The 22,171-nt window shown below is 37.1% G+C and overlaps 1 protein-coding gene across 1 annotated transcript; it reads right to left on the minus strand.

The window, feature by feature from the left end:
* Positions 1–616: 616 nt before the first annotated feature.
* On the minus strand, positions 617–20,292 carry LOC140234908 (uncharacterized). The gene is made up of 9 exons (XM_072314948.1): positions 20,165–20,292; positions 12,477–12,571; positions 11,416–11,573; positions 8,026–8,210; positions 7,214–7,348; positions 5,367–5,476; positions 2,157–2,267; positions 1,908–1,930; positions 617–792 (listed from the first exon to the last, which is right to left on the minus strand). Exons 1-9 carry the CDS (start codon positions 20,252–20,254, stop codon positions 617–619), a joined length of 1,083 nt encoding a protein of 360 aa, XP_072171049.1. The 5' UTR covers positions 20,255–20,292.
* Between the last annotated feature and the right edge of the window lie 1,879 nt (positions 20,293–22,171).

Here is a 22,171-nt window from a genome sequence, read left to right on the forward strand (position 1 = left end):
ATGGGTTTTTTTTGTGCCGGCTAGCACTCAAAGCACATATATAGGGTTAATGAACTTTTTCGAGGAGGTCTTGTATTGTAATATCATTCTCTGAGAGTAAATTAACCGTGAATCTCCAAAAAAAAAAAAAAAGACTCAAGAGAAATAATAATAATCATGTCCTTGCATCTGGGAGTAATTAATGTATTTGTTGTTGGTTGCTATTGTTTTATTTCTAATGTTAACTCCATATTGCTGTGCAGTCTCTGTGTGATAGAGAGTGAGAAGGAAAAGAAAAATTGCAAAAAAGAACAGTGTTGTCATGGTTTCAAATCTGCACTTTTTTTTTTCAGGAAATCTATTCGGTACAATTACGTAAATGTTGTCACTATAAACAGAGTAATAGCATCATCCTAATAGACAATAAGAACTGAACTTGACTCTATCCAAGCATCAATATAATATCACATGCCCTCCAGCCTGTTCCATGTTGCGCTGTTGATGGGTGTTTGTCGTAAATAAGAGATTCCTGGCGGGTTTGACGCAAGTTGGCCGCCAGCGCGCGAACAGCACACATAAAACCCACTCTTGTTCGTCTGTATAATGCTACCACACTGGCTTTCTTCTCGCCATTCGATCAGGTCTCTTCAGCAGAGATGCGGGGAACAGCAAACAGAAATGTCCTATTAATACTAAAAAGCATTCGGTTTAGTAGATCGAGTCTTTCCGTAGAGCGATACCACTGTTTGTCCTCTGAAAACATCTGTGGGTTAAGACCTGACGACCCCACGCCTTCGTCTCTTCGATAGACACCTGGCAAAGAACAAAGTGAACACAAATCTTATAATTTGGCAGTGTTCACGTGTCTACGATGTCTTTAAAAAAATAACGAGCTGTAGATCTGCGTCGCGAACGCTAACACGACGCTGATTAGGCAAAAAAAAAATAAAAAAATAGTGCTTTGCACAAGCGCGAGACAGCTGTTTCTGTTGTCCAACCCGGGAGACAGCGTCGTCATAGCGTTCGCGTGGCAGATCTAAAGCTAGCTATTGATAAACACACACTTTCATCGTTAGAAGACATGAGGTATCACAGCACATGTTTGACGTCATTTCTTAGCCTCGTGAACCCATGAACCGTATATATTTCTGATAGCATAATTATAATAAGATATCTACTTAGATATTTATTTAAGTAGAGAGAGAGGGAAAGTCATCAGCATCACTGAGACAAATCCCTATAGACTCCGTGTTTCTCATTTGAGGGATCACGTTTATAAGGCTTTCTCTAATCATAGATATGTGGTTTTTTCTTTTCTTCTCATTGGTATAGGCCTACATTGAAATTCGTGAAAATCCTGAATGTAGTAAAAACATGATTGCTTTATCTATAATATTCGATCAGATATCGAGTGCTGTTAAGGGATGAAATTAATTTGTATCTAATCAAAATAACAACCAACTTACTGCAAATCATGTGATAAAAAGATTTTATTTTTACAGGATGACCAGAGGGAATTAATTAATTTTAGTTAATGTTGATCAATTTACTATCACCAAAAAGAATTTCATCATTATGGCGAAAAAGATGATGTATCGAAACTTATACTGCAAATACCTCACTACCCTAGATACGGATACATATAATTCACTTTGAAATGTTTAACAAACATTGGGAATCCTATGTTTATAATGGCCCATAAGTAAACTTTCAGAGTTCCTTAACATTCCATCTTTGGAGTTAAAATAGTATCTGTCTTGTTTCTGGGGATGGAGAGTTCAATACCAAATTTCTATACCCTCTAAACTTGTATTGCTCTGTGTGTTTTTTTATTTATTTGTCATTTTTTGTACAGTTCATCTCTGACGTTCTTTCATAGAAATATTTACTATTAAAACACTATTTTTTTTTTTAATTGGAGGTCTCACCTTTCTGCGCCAGGAGTGTCTCCCTGTGACAGACATGGCGCATTAAAAGACTCCATTTTTATGATGATTATCATTATTATTATTATTATCATTATTGTTGTTATTGTAAGTATTGTTATTATTATTATTATTATCATTATTATTATTATTATTATTATTATTATTATTATTATTATTATTATTATTATTATTATTATTATTATTGTTGTTGTTGTTGTTGTTATTGTCATCATGTTGTTCTTTACTCACTTGCATGTGTGTGGATCTAACGTAGAGGGAGGCAGACAGCGCTCATGATGCTTGTCTAAGCATTTACACCCACACAGGTCCTCGTCGAAATGTTGCCGCCTCCGACAAGTTCTGGGGACAAAGTAGCACAGAGTATTGAATGTGAAATATCATTTCCTAGATAACAACATTTCAACAAACAACTTGAAATGTAACACACTGAATATGATAAAGTTCCAAATGGAATAAGAAAGTTATGACATTTCAAGGTCCCTTGTGTTTTCATACTAAAAAGTGATATTGATTTAGCAGCAATTACTAGTAATAGTCACATTATTTGAAGTTGTACGTGTTAGCGCCTGACAAGTTTTCAAATAATTTGGAAGCTAATGCTATCTCAATTGATTTGCTTGTTTACATTAAATAAAAAGAACAAAACAACTTCCGTTGCATCAAGTTAATGTAGAACAGAAATAACAAAGCGATGATAGCTTTAGGGGGAGAGGTTATAGAAGCTGGTATCATAATCGGTATTACATGTAATACATTTAGGGTTGACTCGATTATTACATTTAGCGTTAAAACGTATTACATTTAGGGTTGTTATTACATTTAGGGTTAAGGTGTATTACATTTAGGGTCGATATTACATTTAGCGTTAATATTACATTTAGGGGTGATACAAGGTGAGTTACCATGGTTACAGTCAGTCCGGAGAATGGAGTTCTGCGTTTTCGAAAAGTTTGTCGGAATGAGTCAGATAAATGAGTAGTCAACTCAGGAGTCAAAAAGCGAGAAATGTCGAGTTTAATTGATTTTTTTTTTTTTTTTTTGGTGCATGCATTTGAATGTTTGTTATTATTATCATTGTTGTGGTCATCATCATCATTATCTGTTTAGGCTTATTTACAAAGATATCTATTTATTTATTTATTTATTCATTTATGTTTTTATGTTATATTTTATTTATCTATTTATTTGTTTATTTATTCACTTGGCCATACAAATTCAATATATCTAGCGTACATATAATTAAGATGTCACGGAGTGACACATGGCCTATTCTGGGCCATTGCCAATGATAATTATCATTGTTGGGTGTGGTGAGATGTGATGTGGTGTTAGTGGTATTAGTGGCGGTAGTGGCGGTAGTGGTAGTAATATTGGTGGAGAGGTGGTAGTGGTGGTTTTGTGGGAATGTAGAGATTAAATGTGACGTCATGGGGTTGCCCGGATGCAGTGTGGAAGCGGCGTAGATAGATATCGAGGCATAAGGTCGAAAACCGTGCGCAGTATTTTACAAGTAATGTATATATGTACGTATGTTATGTATAATGTTTATAATGTTTTGGTGAGATAGTGAGAAACTTCTCATGGAATATGAAAGAGTATGTAATTCCATGAGCATTTAAACGTTTATTTGATGAAAATTGATTTTGAAATGGCTGATATCCAAAACAGAGTGATACTAATAAAGTGTGGGACCCACATTTTATTAGGATCGTTTTGTTTTACTTTGTTTTTGGATGTTTCAGCTATACCAAACCCGATTTTCATCAAATAACATTTGAATTCCTCTTTACATGGTATGCTCTGTACTATTTCATAAGTGTTTTCTTGGAATCTCGCAAAAAAGTTAAAGCCCAATTTTCATCTTCACCAATACTGTACCGTCCCCTTAAGGAGTTTGGTTGCAAAACGAGTCAACTCCACTCTTATCAATTTGAGATAATTATTTGCGATTAAACCAGCTAAAAAAAAAAACAACAACATGGGATATTCTTTAATCATGGAATATACTTCAAGAACTTCCCATTTTATGCAACAGAAGAATCATTGAAAGAGGGAGACAAAGTGAAGAAACTCGCACCAGAAGAATCATCATTGGAAAGATTTTACTTTGTTCTGTCTGATGATGGACTAACTTTAAATTGTTTGAAAATGATCGTACGTCACCCGTTTTGCGGTCAAACTCTTTATTTGTATGTACATTCAGTCAATATTACGTAAATTACATATATATATATATATATATATATATATATATATATATATATATATATATATAGGCCTACATACATATGGAGGAGATGCAGTTTCATTTAAACTGGACAATCGCTCCTAAATGCTTGTGAATTGTAAAACTTGTATCACTCTTCGTCTTATTTCCAAAATGAAAGTTAACCTCAACATGAGTGGAGTTTCTCTTTATTGTTTTGTGTGCTAGGAGTGTCAATTGACGCAGAAAAAACAACAAAACAAAAACATATCATTGTGCACACTGTCCAAAGTCCGTGACACAAAAAGGGTTAACCGCTGAATATACCACAGTTATAACTCTTATGCCAAGCTCTGCAGATGTGATATAGACCGAACCGTTGAGAGCCAGCTTGAGGCTCTTAAGATTGGAAGACAGTGCCTACTCCCTCTGGGGTCGGGTCTGGGTTGCTCATTTCGACTTCATATTGGTATTTGGTAAACACAGCCAAACTCAGTGGTTTGTATCCTACCAAACGTTTCTCGAATCATAAATCAGTGTCCCATTCACTTGTCAGGGTATGACATGTCTCGACCTCTGAATATAACCTGGGACTCCTCGTATAATTCGGAATAAGAAGTATGATTTTGGAGAGAAAATTGCATCAAATGAAGTCTCCAGGCAACGGGGCATGGGACCGCCGAGGAGTGACCTCTCCGGTAAATGTCAGGGTTATGTGGGTCGCTGGATGACAGAGGGAATTGTATATAGTCGTTTTTGTTCACATGGAGTTTTCCCAGCCCGTCCCAATATTATGTACAGATGTGTACAGATATCTAACATCCCATTCTAGTGGTTGTTATCAGCTAAAACGGTTGTTACTCATTCAGTAGTCACGGCAACCACATTCGTCACTCTGGGAACCGTTTATGTGGACGTTCGCAGTGTTTAGATTCTGCTTGTCAAAGTGATCTCTTCGTTTGCTTCTTGTGCGCAACACCACAATAAATGAACATATACCAAAAAAAAAACCCGATTGTTAGAAAAATACAATCTTGTTTCTTCAGAACGAAACCTAGTCGTAATATCAGTCACATCTTGACAAGTGATTTAAGATACCCTGAAGTGGTTTATGTAGCCATTTGACTACAGTTAACTGAACGTAGTCTTTACAGTACCCACGCGATTGATTTCCTGTTCTCTGTCTATCAGAACATATCAAACTCTGACTGAAGAACCCCGATCAAACTTACCTCTCGTTCAAGGGAACGTTACAAACGCAGTCACACCGTAGTGGATCCCACACCATTCCCGCGGGACACTCGTATTCTACGACGCATTCACATTGACAATTCCTGTACACCTGCAATATCAGCAATGTGTCAAGATTCAGAATGATTAGAATGAAAATTGAAAAATGAAAATGAAATTAGAATGAGAACAAACAAAATTCGAGTACACACACACACACACACACACACCTACACACACAAATGGCTTTTAATGTTGTAAAGGCAATTGTGCATTTCTATCGATAGCAATATTGAAACAGTAGAACACTTTTTATGTTGTAATCTACATTGTACATAGGATAAAATGAGAGCAATGAGAATGGCTGAGGCGCCAATAGAATTAAACATTAAGAAAAATCATATTTCCTTTTTTTTTTTTTTGAACGTTTTTGACGTTTTCTCTCAACAGTTTTGCCCTTCACTAAAGCATGACGTCTGTGGGAAAATTTCCCTTTTTCTGTTTACACCGTTTTACTTCAAAAAAAGCGATATGGACGTGAGGTAGCCTGTTTCTTTAACCAGGTTGATACAACAATTTATCAATCGCAAAAAATAAGTGACACAAGCTGCATTTATATAGGAGACAGTCTATTCTTAAGAGCTCACGTGCAATTCAAGCACGTCGCCTCCTCTGTACAGATGACACTGCCGATCAGCCAATAATAATTTTTTTGTAAATCTAAGGAGGCAGCTCACCTAGAATCTCATTGCTGAGGGGATGGTAGTTTTAGTTGAGATGAGGCTTCAGGTTTCCGGTGGGTTTTGTTTGTTTGTTTGTTTTTTGTTTGTTTTTTGGTGAGATATTATTGAGAAACCTCTTGTGAAATATGATAAGAGCATACAATTCTAAGAGGAATTCAAAGTTTGTTTAATGAAAATTTGGCTTCAAATGGTTGACAGATATCCAAAAGCCGAGAGGTCCTAACATAAGGTGGGACCCATCTGTCATTAGGACCACTTTGTATAAATTTATTTTTGGATATCTCAGCCATTAAAAAATATGATTTTCACCAACAATTGACAATGTTGAAGTAAATTTTGAATTCCTCATACTATGTGCTCTTTGATATTTCATAAAGAAGTGGTTTCTAATCATCTCACGAAAAGTTAAATCTGAATCCCCCGTCTCTACCAAAACTACACCATCTCTTTAAAGGGGAAATCCAGTCAAATTAATGTAAGTTAGTCTGATAAGAAAGAGTAGAATATCATGAGTTCAACGGTATAATTTTGATCGAAAGTGGATGAAAAACTAAGGAAGTTATGTCATTTTGAAGTTTCGCTTTTTTTTGGGGGGGGGGGAACAGTTCTTGAACAGTTAAATTGATATGCAAATCGCAAAGTGAGCATGTCATTCCCTCACATCTTGCCATATCAATTATAGTTTGTACTTAAAATTTTGAAATGTCCAGTTTTTCAATCAAACGTAAATTATTATGCCCGAGGCTTAAATCCGGGTATATTTAACTGATCACTATTCAGAAATTATACAACCAGGAATAGCATGTTTCACGCTTCAATGACAGAAGCATTGAATTTTCGTCATTACTTTTGGACATGATCAATGGAAAATTGTGAGAGTATGACATGGTTAGCTCACTCATTTGCAAATTCATATCCACTGTGTAAGAACTGTTTTGCAGAAATTAGCAAAACTTCAACATTTCATAACTTCCTTATTTTTCATCCGATTTTAGTCAAATTTTTACCGTTAAACTCGTAAGATTATACTCTTTTTCATGAGACTATCTTATATTTGGACTGGATTTTTCCTTTAAGACCAGCCAAACAAGCAGATTAATATTCACCTCTCTCGTAGGATGACAGTCGGAGGGCTTCGTGCGGCATTGACACTCACAAGACACGTCCTCGTGGACCTGTAGATTCACTACACCAGCAAACTGGAGCTGGGTAGCGTCTGGGTTCGACATCAGACTTAACACCTGTTGATTTTCAGTCATAATGAGAATGAATAATAATAATAATAATAATAATAATGATAATAATGATAATAATAATAATAATAATAATAATAATGATAATAATAATAATAATAATAATAATAATAATAATAATAATAATAATAAATAATAAAAATGAAAAAGAAATAGTAAAAACTCACAGAGGTAATAGTAATAATAACAATGATCACTATAACAACGATGGTAATATATCTGATCTTTTCTATAATTTTGGTATTCAATTTTATATATCATTCAGATGACTTACAAGTCTGATCATTCAAATTAGCGATTCCCTCTGACTTTCTCTTTCATAAATGGTAATTCAAATACTGAGTATAGGAGCGCTATTTCATGTTCGGTCTTGACGTCTTTAAAGAAACAATCAATGATATACATAATACGTATGTAAACAATCAAACACTTATACACGTAAGAGCAATGTAATGATATGCGTAAGCAAAACCTCGAACCCTAATGGTGTAATCTCCTACAGGGTAGGTTGTGAGGTCAAAGTTCACAGTATGAGGGCGGCACTGCCGCTTCTGTCGAGGAACTCGAACCGCTGTCCTCAATTTTGAGTTGTTCGTCTCCCCTTCCTCTAAGCCACAACATTCCAGTGGTATGATTGACGGTGTGCTACCATGCACCCCCCTCACCTGTACATCAACCTGTCTACTGCTGTTCGGGGCGCACTGAAGAAGCTCGGTGGAACAACAGCCTCCGCACCGATTGACCGTGACACAGGGCGGCCAGTATACCGCATTCCCACTAGTATCGACCGCCGTGCCAACCGGTAGTTCGACAACCTGCGGCCTGGGAATGCACGTCGGTAGCTCGGCCACTGATATTGTTGTGGGTAATGTCGATCAGGGAACGATGAAAAAGACGAAAAAAGAGAAGGACGTGTACGTATTTATGTATCCATTTTTTTTTTTTTTTTGATTGAGTTAATTATTCATAGGAAAATCTTTTGTCGTATCTATTCTATCGGGATCCCATAAAGAACAGTAGTCTTTCTTTAGATACAGCTGAATGGCACAATCCTTCCGTATTCATGCATATAATATTCTTTTTACACGTACTGTCTCTGCGGTATGCCTGACATCATAAGATTTGTTTAACTATTCTTTGTATTTCTCTCTTTTTTTTTTTTGCTTGCATGAATACTGACATAAATAAATACAAATCTAAACATCTGTAATTTAGAGCGAACAATATTTTTTTTTTTTTTACTCACCACGCCCCCCTTGATGAGATCATAATCTATATTTTGTTATCATCTGCGGTAAGAAACAATCTTATTTATCAGATAACTAAGCTGAACTAAGTATTAGAGTTGAATTGTAATCAAAGGTAGCGCGTACTGCGAAAAAAAAATCCATACGAATAAAAAAGAAAAAAAAAAGAATCGCCGAGTATTCTTTTGAACTTTAATTCTAATCAGAATATTCTGAGCCTATATAAGTCTATTCAACTCATAAAAATTGGATGTCGAATCGGAGGAAAAAATGCAATATTGAACATGTACTAATCTTTATTTTGCTTATTCTGTGCTTCGAAACCCAATGCTTTCTTTCAGACTAACACAATAACTTAAGAGTACTAAAATTGCATAGTTTCCGACTTTAATATTGTTGGAAAATCAACCTGTATGAGAGACTATGAGTTTCGTGATGCACAGACCATTCGACGAAATGAGAATTAAACACGGGTTTATAAAGGGTCATGATAATGGAATCAAATAGAAATTATTACACCTCGTTGGAATATTGTAATGAATGGAACACGATAGCGATACGCTCTATGTCAGTTGATTCCTCTTAATATTCTGATTGTCATCATCGCTGTTTACCTCAAAAGATATATAATTCCTTCGGGGAAATAGAGCGAAGAGACATCAATGCGACATTAGAACAAAAGTAAAAGTAAAGAAAGAACCCACCCACTTGACAAATCCCATCCTTTTTTTCATTGATAAAAAACGTTTCAAATGTCTTTATTTTAGGGGTAGATGAGTGTCACTCTTTCATAATTAAATCTTTTAGCCCCCTTGACACCAAACGTGACACGATTTATTAGACTATCGTGTCCCCCCTAAAGACGAGTCGATTTCATTTGTCATTCCGACCGCAAACTAATACGCCCACTCCTTTTCGCGCCACAAACAAACATCAGACAGGGCAAAGCTGCTTCTTCTTAGAGGGTTTTTTTGGTGCAGTTGCGAACTCGACTTGTTGATTATTGGTATGACAGCTCATCACAAGCCCCATACATGATTAACTCTCATCCAGCACGTGGGCGCGTCATTCGTATACCCGTGAAATTATTTACGTGACACTGTCTCATCGTCTGGAACAGAAATAGAATATCCCTCTCGAATTTTCACTGCATACCATTTTAAATAAATAATTTTGCCCTGCAGCAATGTATAATTACAATGATAATGTGAACAACATTTTATATCATAATTAAAAACTCCCAGTTCAGAAACAATTTTAGAATAAAAGAATAAAATATCGATAAAAGTCGCTGGCTTATCGCTAGTTACCCCCGACCATTGACAAGCTGACTTTAAAAAAAAAAATCCTGGACGCAGTCATACTGCTTTCGGTTGCATTCAGTATTATGTCGCAGCGATTCGCGCGTTTGCAAACATGTTCACAAAACCAACAGGTAAGGGTTAATATCAAAATTACAATCTCTCCTAATCGGTTATTACATTGCATTATGGCAAGTGCAGATATATTTCTGAACGCACTCAAACAGCAGCAGAAATGACTTAACTTCGTAATATTTACTCAATTTCCCATTTGCCTTCACATCGACATTGTAAGTTCTTTCCCCATTATATTCCTACAGCGCTTTATTCAAAATTTGTCACACAAGCTGTCTTTCACATCCAGAAACTACTTCCCTTTCTCCCTAAAGATTCCGGACATTGGCGTGCGAGATTGAAAAGGTGACACCGAGGGGGCATTTCATGAAGCATTTTGTCCGACAAAGTTGTCGGACAAATTTGCTCTCAGCCAATCAGATGCAAGGATTTCAGTAGCTTGTAACAGTTTGTGAGAAAAATATCCGACCAAACTGCTTCATGAAATGCCCCCCCCCCCCCCGAGTTTCTGCTTAACTGATGTCGTGTAGTCGTGTCCTTACGACGTCAACACAATGGACAATTGACATTGACATTTATTTCTATACTTTCTCTTATAAACATGACACAAAACACATACATTGATATCTGGAATACGTGGTAATTGTTTACACATAATGCAATTATAAGCAAGATAGTGTAAATAGTCTTGAAACAAAACTTTCAAATACAACCTTATGCAATTCAGGTACGTGACTTTGAATATAATTATGACATAATTCTAGAAAACAAAACAGAAAATATTAAAAGCGTCTATGCAATGAACTAGATCTTAAAAAACAAACAAACAAACCAAACAAAACATATGTCTCCCAGAAGAAAGAGAGAGAAGAAAATGTATAGACTATAAGAGAAATTCAAGATATGAAGTAAGGCATGGATGTTCTCACCAGCTGATAAATCGGTGCTGGAAAGCGATGATACATGCCGTGGAAGACCTGCGAACGAAAGTCGAAATTAATTAACATTACATTGGCCAGATTTGGATGAGCTCATTCAAGAAATCAAAATGGAACGAATGAACATAAAAAAACATCACGGCTTTATGCGAATGCAGTGGAAAGTTGAAATCAAATTAATGTTTTCTACTACTCATATAACCGACCCACTGACAGACGTATCCGTAAGACCATTCAGACACAAACTCAATGGCATTTGTGTAAAACTATAATGCCTATAATAATAGATCATTTTATGAACACACAAACACACACATAATACATCAACGCAATCATCATTTTCGCACATTTAAGTTGCCTTGTCGGTGTTTGATTTAAGAAGCAGAGGGCAACAGGCATTTAATTGGACGTATTCATAGGAAGACATCACCATTTTATATAAAAGTGCATAAGTGCTTATGTAGGGTGATGTAAGCAAGTGAGGATTTACCTACCGATTTGATCCTCTTTGAGAATGGACTGTGACGGCGTGCGAGTAATCAGGTCTTGGATGGGGATATCTTCGTCTTCTCCGGACTCTTCCGAAGACTGCCGACTGGTGATCGGCACTGTCTTCGGCGGTATTCGTCTATCTACCGTAGGGTGGATGATGCGAGATGGTGCAAGAGGAACTAGGGGGTTAAAGACACAAAGTTTCAATGTTATCACAAAGTCCTTCCTTCGGCTCTCACGCACAAAATACCTGAATATTCATTGCGCTTACAAAGGAATACTTCCTATACAAGTGGTAGAGTTCACTTGACTAAAGCTATTGACCGGTTCACAATCACAATTATTATTTTTTTTTTGTGATGTATGTGCACACCTTTATATTTTTCCTGACAACCACACACACACAAAAAAAAATCCCGAATCTTTTATTATTATTATTATTATTATTATTATTATTATTATTATTATTATTATAATGATTATTATGATTATTATCACCATCATCATCATCATTATTAACCAATTCGAAGGGTATATTCAAGCAACTGTTCATGGCTGCTTAGCCAAATCACAATAGTTTTTCACAAGATACATGTAGATTAGGTAACAATGTAATGTTTCACTGTTGTTAATGTTTCACAATACAATAGTGCATTTAAATAATTTGCATATGCATTTCAAGTAATGTCTAATAAAGAAGCAAATGACGGCTGCAAATTCGATTCCATACAATGAAATCTATAACAAACAGATTCAACGCATCAAGTTTATTGTCACTCAGTTGGCATGACATAATCTTAAAACATGAAGGCCTATCAAAATTTATAGGAAGTGTACAATACTACAGAATTGTAATCATGTACAACTTCTGTGCTGATGAGCACTTTATTTCTCATGTACATTCCTCGACTAATAAATCATGTCATACATTACATTACATTACATTACATTACATAGATCGATACCAAGAACGTAAAATATCAACGAATATGAAAATTATAGCATTATTTCCCATACCAGTTACCCCACTGATGGTATAGTGAGTGCGTAAAATATGCAGTTTAAGGCCTCACCTTCGTTCAGATGTACGTCAACCATCTTCATAAGATCGTCCACTGAATGAACATCCTTTAGTTGATACAATAAAGAAGATGGTATCTACAACAAACAATAGAGGAAAAAAATAAGGAAATGTCAATCGTCTAAAATAAACATTTGCAACAAACTTGCTGTTGGCAAGAAATGAAAAAAAGAACAAAACAAACCAAACAAACCCGGAACGTATATTGTAAACTTGAGGTTGAAATAATTGCGTTTCACACTGCAGTTTTCTTCAGTGTATTACCTCTTTGAATGTTTGTGTTGAGTATTTTCATTTCAAACTATACTGATTATCCCCAGTGGGAATATAATCCAGTGGCGGATACAGGGAGGACCGCTCCGGGCGCACGCCCCCCCCCCCCGTCATTTTTTGTTGAAACAAAAGACATAAAAAGACAAAAATGGGGAGGGGGTGCGTGTGCCCCCTTTAATTTTCTGCTAAACGCGCCCGGTCTTTACGGAATGATATTCGTGGATCCGCCCCTGTAATCAGTGCTCCAATTTGCATGAATAGGCCTATCAAAATTGAAAATGTGTCTATAGTAATCCAGTGTTGGTGTTGTCGATATTGTACCTGTAAAACAATATTTATGGTATAATAAATCATTGTACTTCTTAGGCACCAAAGCACCCAAGCAAAACAACAAAGTGATTCTTGATTTGACTGACTTTGGATTGATTAATGTCTCCGTCATCACTTCTTTATCTTGATTTGAAAGAGAAATCTATGATATCGAAAGCAAAGACAGACTTGCACAACCCTGTGTGTTATCTTGTGAAAAAAAAAAATGGCAAGGCTTGTAACGATTAATTTGATGATTTAATCATTATATCAAGGTGAGCTACACTAACCTTTCAATGTTAAGTCTTTGTTTGTAGATACATAAGTGTATCGACGAATAGAGGATAATTTTTATGATAAAACGGTTGCAATCATATCCGCGCGCAGCAGGGGCGGATCGAGGAATTCTGTAAAGTGTGTGTGTGTGTGTGGGGGGGGGGGGTTGGGGAGGGGAAGAGGCACAAAACAAGGTGCCACTTCCTGGTAAGCTGCTGACAAGCCCCCCCCCCCCCCCTACAAAAAAGAAAGACCTGAGCGCAATCTTCTGATGCATACTTTTAGTTTAAAAATAGGAAAAATTTGAAGGGGGTGCGCCCTCCTTATTTATCGATTTTATCTTTTAAAAAAGACAACAATTTACCCCCCCCCCATCTACCACTGCGCAGAGAGTTATATACAGCAATTGAAGATGTGGACTTGGGATATGATAAGTAATGGGTATCCTATCTCCGAAAGGTTTCTCATGCCACTCAAATGAGCGTATACTCAGTGTTATGATTATTACGACAGCGAAACGAAACACTGATTGCGATAAAAATCGTGGGAAAACAACGGAAAAAACAGGATGACACATCGGAGAAAAGAAGGATATGAGTTCATTATCCGGATACATGTTTTATTTCGTCAGTTTGAATTATCAGAAATCCTGTCGTTATGTTTATCACACTCATTAACGGTCATGACGGAAGTAGAATTTGCGATGAATGTATTTGCAGGTAATGGTATGTTAGCAACAACTCGGTCTGTTGGGGCAGCTAATACAACATGGATACACCTGTTTGGTGTGACTGAGGAAATGAAATCCATAAAGAGTTTAAGCCCCAGCATCTTTTCCGCGTTTTCCGACTAGCTGACATGTTGTTATTAGAGGAACAACTTGTGATTGTATTAAAGGACAAGTTCACCTTCACAGACATGTGGGTTGAGTGAATGCAGCAATATTAGTAAAACGCATCAGTGAAAGTTTGAGGAAAATCAGACAATCAGTTCTAGAGTTATGCACTTTTGAAGTTTCTGCTCACTGAAGGCTGGATGAGAAGACTACTATAGATTGTGATGTCACATGAGTACAACGACATAAAGAAAATAATAAAGAAAATTCAACATATTTTCACTTTCCTCGCTTAATAAAAGGTCTTTTGACTTCCCTCTTTCAGAAGGCAAGGGGAATATTATTACCCTTAACATACGCATGGGTGTATGCAAGGGGGGGTCGGGAGGGTCGTACGACCCCCCCAAATTTTCAAAAGGTCCACTTTTTGTAAAAGACATTTTTGTTTTTTGAGGGCTTTTTACTCTATATAGGCCTACAACAGGGAAAAAAAAAGTGACCGGTGTTCCAGCAAATTGTCAAAAACCTCGTAAATTTCGTAACTTAGTTTTAATATGCCATAATTTACCTTATTTCTAAGCCGCACTGCCATGCCGAAAAAGTCACTTTTGTATGCACCAAATGGCCCCATTTTAAGATATAAAATTCAAAAACTCCCTACCGTGGCAGGGGGGACACCCCCCTCCCACACCCTCCCCCCGCTCGGTCGCTCCGCTCCCTCGCAAAGGTAAAGGTCCAAAAATTTTGATTACGACCCCCCCCAGAAAAAATCCTGGATACACCTCTGATACGTCTGTGACAAGTTAAGGAAATGAAGAGTTTGTTCGCAAAAACCGATAAGTCCATTTTTGAAGATTTTGAAATACAATCACTGTCATCAAGTACAGAATAATACCTTTTAAGTGATATATTGGTCATTACATATAAAGGTAGATTTTTGAAGTTATGGTCAAAAGAATCAAAAATTTTATTATTATTATCTTTATTTTTCTTGACCTTTAATTGCAAATATATCCATTTGGCAAATATGGACTTATGGGTTTTTGCGAACAAACTCTTCAAATGTACACTTTTTCAAAAAGTTAAATTTTGTGAAATTCTCTTTTTATTTTCTTTATGTCGTTGTACGCATATGACATCATACACTGTAGTAGTCTTCTCATCCAGCAGCAACTGCGCAGATACTTTAAAAATTCATTAATTTTGAACGGATTGTCCGATTTTCCCCAAACTTTCATAGATGTGTTCTACTGATATTGTTGCATTCACTCAGTCCACATGTAATGAAGGTGAACTTGTCCTTTAAGTCATGTATAACAGGTTATAGTTCTAACCACATTTAAAGATTCCGACCTATTTTGTATATCCTGGTTCTCCAATATTATTTTCCTGTAAAGACCTTCTTTTTTAATACTCGAAATAACAGCTGTATTAAGAAAACATTGCTGGCCTGTTTTCTTGTTTGCATGCTTGCTTGTTTTGTTTTGTTTTGTTTTTCTTCAGGTGACCCAGAATGAGAAACTATGACTTTGCCAAATCTTTACGACGGATGTGAAGACAAAATGGATTTTGCAGGGTCTTTCCCTGAAGTGACTGTATATGAACGTATAAAGTACGACAAGAACGCTATTGATGTTTGAGAAGCAAAAGGGATTAAGTTCATGGAATTATCTAGTGTCAGCACACAAAGGTGCTAAATGTTGCGTTTGGTATCGTATTGTCATCAATATTCGTACTCATCACTTTTGTACTTTGATGTCATTCAGCATCGTCTCTGGTCTTGCCTTGTATCTCCTGTTTAATCCAGGAGGCAACCTAGGCCTTTTATGTCACATTCATTTCTTTATTTATTCATATAGATAAAGAAAGTTGAACGAAAATAACTTTTCTTCTGATGAAGTTTCTCAAGTGAGTCGTTGACCTTACCACAAGCTATGCATCATCCGAGACCCTCGGATATTTATTTCTCCTTGTTTCTTTAACTCTTGGACCAAAAGTGACTGGGAACAGTTCATTTTCACTCGTCCAAGCACCCACGCATCTAACCTCTTCATCCCAATTTGAATCTGAACTCAGCTAGAAAATAAGGTCCTAAGTGACATGTGTGGGAAGATCAAGCTGTTGGTGGAAAGCTGAAATCGTCAGAGGCAAAATGGCGCATCAACCAATGTCAACACGAGGGAGCAACCCAAGCTTCCCGCCCCACAGAGAGCAAAATGTTTGCCTGTCTTCAAGTCCTCTTATCCCATCAACCCTTAAAGTCTCCTGGGTCCTGATCTAAAGGGAGTGAGATTCTACCAACACTTCCATCTTGATTCTCTTCTCTGCAAAGTAATTTAATTCTGGAGAGTGTTAACAGATATTCAATCATTTTGAGTAAAATCGTTGTAAAGGTTTCAAATGTGTGGTCCTTTTGGACATAATCGTACCATATTCCTCTTTCCCTTCATCCATAGGAGCCGAAAGCAATACAAAAGAGCTAAAGTGAACGCAAGGCACACTGGCGTCGCAGGTTAAGAATGGTAATGAGAAAGGTCTCCAAAACTTCAGTAACATTGTTGGCGGTACGTGTGTTAGCTGTACGTAGCACATGTGGAAATGTTTAGCTGAGGCATAAATAACCATACCAATGCCGTTGATTTTGTTTTGTTTTGGGTTTTTTTTTTGTGGCAAGGTCTAACAACATGTGTTTACAGTTCAAGGGGACAAAAAGGCCGCATAGCCTTTCTTCCCACGAAACAAAAGTACGGAAAAACAGGAGGGAATTAATACGTAATCATTTTACCGCATTTTGTCAAAAATTTTGTCAAAAAAAATGTAGATGTGTTTTAAAATAGATTTGACGTTATTAAAGTCAAGTTGCTATTACCCGAGACGTTACTTTCAAGTCTGTTTTGAAGCCATACTTTTTTATCTAAAATGTTACTGACTGCTGACAGAGTTAGGAATTATTTAATGAATCAATGTTCTTTTGTGAACCATTATTGTCTCGATGCTGTTTAATAGAATGCATCGCTGTAATTTCATGATTCCACTCTTCATAAAAGTGATTCTTTTGCTTTTTCTGCGAACTGTTTACAAGAAGCCCCTGATGAGGGTGGAATATAAAACGAACCGGAAAAATGGAAGCCAACAACTTGACTCATATAATCATTATTTCTCACTGTTTCAACAAACACATCGATTCTCACAATCTATCATCTGATATTTGCAGACGGAAAGGGAGGAGGAAGAGGCAGATCAGCCATTGATAAGACCCCGAACTTTGATAATCCCATCATTTCATTCGAAGATTTTAAAAAAAGGAGAAAATCTCTGACGACATAATGAGTAACGATCGAGCAAAGATCGCGTCGTGCACAACGTAACGAAATGTTGCCATATGTTCATCCCTGTTGATTGATAAAACGGCGTCACATTCTTATCCGACACATAATTATACGACTCATATACAACTCTCCACGGGTCATTGAAGGATGTCGCTGCCTCGTTTCTGCAAGGAGTTACGTCCCTTGGTCTTTATCGCGTCGTGATGAAGTCGGGTCGTTTCAGACTCTCTTCAACCGTATGTGAACGTTCCTATTCGAAGTTTTAAACTAAATGAAAGAACAGCAAACTAACTGCTATAGAAAATATCTTAAATATTCTGTTCAGAAACTTAGATTGTGAGATTGTGGAAATATTATGTTTTCCAAATTACAAATCTGAAGAGAGGTTACCTCTATTTTGTTTATCTTTTTTAAGTTTCGAACTTGTCAGCTTACACCATACATTGTGTGACAACGTGTTTGGAGTCAATTCATGGTGCTTACGGTCGAATTTCATACATGTTTGATCGGATCTGAACCACTCCCCCCCCCCCCCCCCCCAAAAAAAAAAAGAAGAGTTTATTTACAGGGTGGCTTCCTTATTATTCATAGTGGTATAACTTTGGAAACATTTTTGCACACATACAGACCTACTGGAATAATTGGAATAAGAGTTGGCCTGTTCTTCTACACTACTTTAAATGTGAGCAAGCTTAATTCTTCCGTGTGAACAGGGTTAGCAGTTTCTCACAGTTTTGGTTATCTATCCGCGTTTTCCCGCGTTTCCGCCAAGTCTTTTTCCAAGGAAAGCTAATTCTCCATTCGATCCGTTGGACTTCGATCTGCCTCGAATATCTACGTAACAATCTCAAAGGGGTCTATCTGCCTATAAGACGAAATCTATATCCTAGAAGCGAAAGCGATAATCTCTTCGATTTGTGGGATAATGGGATTAATCAACGATTAAAATCATCTCCCGACAAACGGATTATTTTGTTCTTTCATTATATTGAATTCGGGGATTGAAGCGTATACTGTTCATATAGGTCGTATCAGTATACAAAGTGTCATGAACATTGAACAGGACTAATCAAGAATTAATGATCGTCTGAGCTCCCGCAGAATATGAACGAAAATTTTGCTGGAAAAAAAAAATTGCGAGAGTTTTTCTTTTCAGGTCTTTGTTCATTCATTCTCCACTCGTGGGAAGGATTGCCCTTTCAACCATTAGGGCTGATTTTCAAAGGGGTCCGTGCCGTACATTAAAAACAGCAACAACAACAACAACATAATTTAGCATTTTATCAGTGCAGACAAAGTAGATTAGGGTGCATATTATGGTTATTTTCACAAAGTTGACACAGAAAAACAAAAGATAAATACAATGACGCAAATATTCATCAACACTAAAATCGAAATTAACCTTTGCCATTATGAAAGCTTTACTATACAAACAAAGTAGAAGTGAAAAACAGAAAGGCTTAAATTCAAAACACTTATAGAGTCAATATGAGGATGAATAATGAACGAGCCATTATGTATTTGTTAAACTTCTATAGTGTGCATAATTGGATTGTTTGTTTGTCGTCAGGCCCTATCAGACGGACGATTTGCCCAAGACGACAGATTATACGCCAAAATATGATTTCCTTCGCTGCTTTGATCTGAGCATGTGCGTGCATGTAGGCTACGGGATGCAAGCTTGCGACATGTTTGCAAGTACACTTGTAAAACATGCAGATTGGGGGGGGGGGATTCCACAAAACTGTGATGATAAAAGGTGAATGTATTTTATGTAGCAAACAGCCCCATATACACACACTGTTACAAATTTTGAAATCGTTCCGAAACTCACTTCCTGCCCCGCTTTAGCACCCGGAACTGCAGACATGGCAGAGGAGTTCCTAAAATCGGCAGTTGAGTAATATCGGGACAGTGTTTATATATATATTTTTTTCACAGTTGTACGCTATATATTTTCTTGTTTGAGATAAAGGAGATATATGCGACTTCTTGTATGTTCATTCCAAGCACGAACTGCGAACGGTATCATCGTGGGAATATTGTATTGTGACAACATCCAGTAGCCTCCCTGATAAACGGGCAAGGCCGCGGCCTCACCAGACGTACTTGGCTCAAAGGAATTGAAAGTGAATATACAGACGATCAAATCCTGTCTAGGTACATACACACACAAAGACAAAAGATGCTGACACCAATTAGCCAGATAACCGCCACAACGATTAATGTGTTTGGAACCATTTTTAAAGAGTTTTGATCTCTCTATGTAGAACCCTCTAGAGTTCATAGTTCTGCAGCCGCGGCTAGCAGCAATAAAAAGCAACGACTTGCTCTATCGACTAATTATTATTTAGTTATAACACAAACTTGATGGTGAAAGAATACAAAAGGCAAACTCTCAGCTTATGCAGGCCACGAAGGACAATGGTCTGTAGTTAACACCTTGTAGGCTCGCGAAATACCAGATTGTATTTCTCTCTATCCATCTCCCTTCCTTTCTGAGCATATTATTTATATCGGAACTTGGAATAAGATGTCCAGAGTTCTTTGGGAATGTTGGTGTAAACAGAATTAAGATTGCCCTGGCCAGCTTTGATCGAAGTAAAATACAAGTACCTGGTATAGACAGGACTAAAAATGGAACTCACCTTGCTATTCACACATACTATGTTGAAGAGAAGCAAAAGTGCAAGAAGTTTGCAAAACCATCCGAGAAGGTGGGCGTTATGGAAATGCATGATTCCCAAAGTGCTATAGTGAAGCTTCGCTTTCTGGATGTCCAGGGAAAATGAAATCGGTCAAAGGCAGTGTCACTGTCCGTTGACTGTCTCGTAGGTCTCTACCTATCACCTGAACTAGTCCAGTCACTAATAAAACTGCGAGAGTCCAACGCACTTTAAATCAATAATCGGAAAACCAACTTCAGCTGGGTACAACGCACACCCGAGGCCGACAATGCCATTCCGCAGAGTTCCGTTCATCGAGCAACCCACGCAACACGCAACACGCGCAACGCTGCTCGCGCGTAACCCTTACGAATTCCCCAAGTTCCTTTTCGCCGAGGCAGACATATAAATCACACAACGCGAATAGACCGACATGTTCCCACGTGATATAATTCTATCCCTTGAACTAGTGAAAGTATCATATCTCTGATTAGATGTAATTATCGCCTTGTGCTTATTCAACGTTTCCTACTGTCCTTCCTATCTTTGTGTATGCGGACCTTCCAATAGTCATGCAGTGCGAGGGAGGCATGCAGAGATAGGGAGAGAGAGAGAGAGAGAGGGGAGGAGGGGCGGGCAGGTTGAGTTGCTGTAACAGAGTTGCTGACTTAACCGATGCGATCCTATTTCTGCGTTTTCTTTTTGATTTTTACTTATCATTGTTAATGTTTCATAGGGTAGGTAGGCCTATAATTATGTTCTTCATAACTTCACAATGTTGAATTGATATTCATATATTTGCTTTTGAGCCCTTTGTACATCAGCCTATAGTTCGTTTCTGCTGGAGAATTCTTAAAAGCCTCTTAATCGATAGTTTTATGATTACATAGTTTTTTAACATTCTTTTTCTCTGTTATTGTTGTTGTTGTTGTTGTTTTATTTTTTGTTGTTAAAGCACATTTAATGAATTTAATCAGTCCGGGCTCCTTAGAATGCACGACTCGTATCAGGACAATCAGTACCCCCGGAGGGCAATTACCCATAATGGCTAAATACTTTTAGTGATAAGGTTAGAGTAAAGATTAGTATTAGGGTTAGGTTTAGGGTATAGAGTTTGGGTTAGGGTTAGGAGTGTAGGTTCAGGATTTGGATTAGGGTTAGGGTCAGGGCAAGGGTAATTGCCAAAGGGTAATTGCCCTAAACCCTGCATTCGATGCCGATATGGTAGCAGAACAAAAGAAGAAGACGTGCATAAATTCAACGCAGGTGAAGTTGTTATGCAATGGTACATCCCTATATCAATACCAGTCTCCTATGTCATTGTCCTTGCTCAGTATTTGTCTTCAGCTTTCAGAGAGTTGGTTTATCTGCTCAAGGAACACACAATAAACTTCACTTAAATATTATTTACATGGCACTATCGATGTACACGTGTATGTACTACATGATGTGAAATTCTAAAAACCGTCGAGAATTCCCCATTATGATAAAAGGAATTTCAATTGCGTGAATAAAAGCTGTGAGACAAGCTCAGGGCAAACTTATTCAATTTCTTGTTAGAAACATAGGTCAGAAGTAAACTCGTTTCAGGCATGGGATTGTGTCTGCAGTAGTTTTACATTCTGCCATTTGCTTGACTCTTTCGTAATTTTTTTTTTTTTTGGTGAGGTCAACTGTGTCGCACCTTTTTTTTTCTTATTCTGTTCTCTCACACCAACAAGTTAAACTAAGCAAGGAATCCATTAATTGTCGTCCATTTGTACCTCAGTAATGAGAGTCAACGACAAAATGCCTAGAAAAAAATGGGACAAGGATGACGAATCATGTTAAATATTTCTTCCTTTTTTTAAAGGGGCTGTACAGTACTGATTAAAGTGGGGATTCATGTTTTTTACATTTATTTCCTAAGTGAGATAATGCGAAACCTCTTGTGAAATATGAAAGAGCATATTTTAAGAAGGATTCAACATTAATTTGATGAAAATTGGT

The sequence above is a fragment of the Diadema setosum genome, chromosome 11, assembly GCF_964275005.1.
Source record: "Diadema setosum chromosome 11, eeDiaSeto1, whole genome shotgun sequence".
NCBI lineage: Eukaryota > Metazoa > Echinodermata > Echinoidea > Diadematoida > Diadematidae > Diadema > Diadema setosum.

Bases quoted from the DNA above. Each gene is read 5' to 3' on its own strand.
- LOC140234908 (XM_072314948.1), bottom strand. From the start codon at position 20,254: ATGCATTTCCATAACGCCCACCTTCTCGGATGGTTTTGCAAACTTCTT. The intron at 8,211-11,415 runs GTAGGTAAATCC...CAACAATATCAG, and splicing joins TCTCAAAGAGGATCAAATCG to TGGCCGAGCTACCGACGTGC. The intron at 2,268-5,366 runs GTAAGTTTGATC...CTTTGTCCCCAG, and splicing joins AACGTTCCCTTGAACGAGAG to AACTTGTCGGAGGCGGCAAC.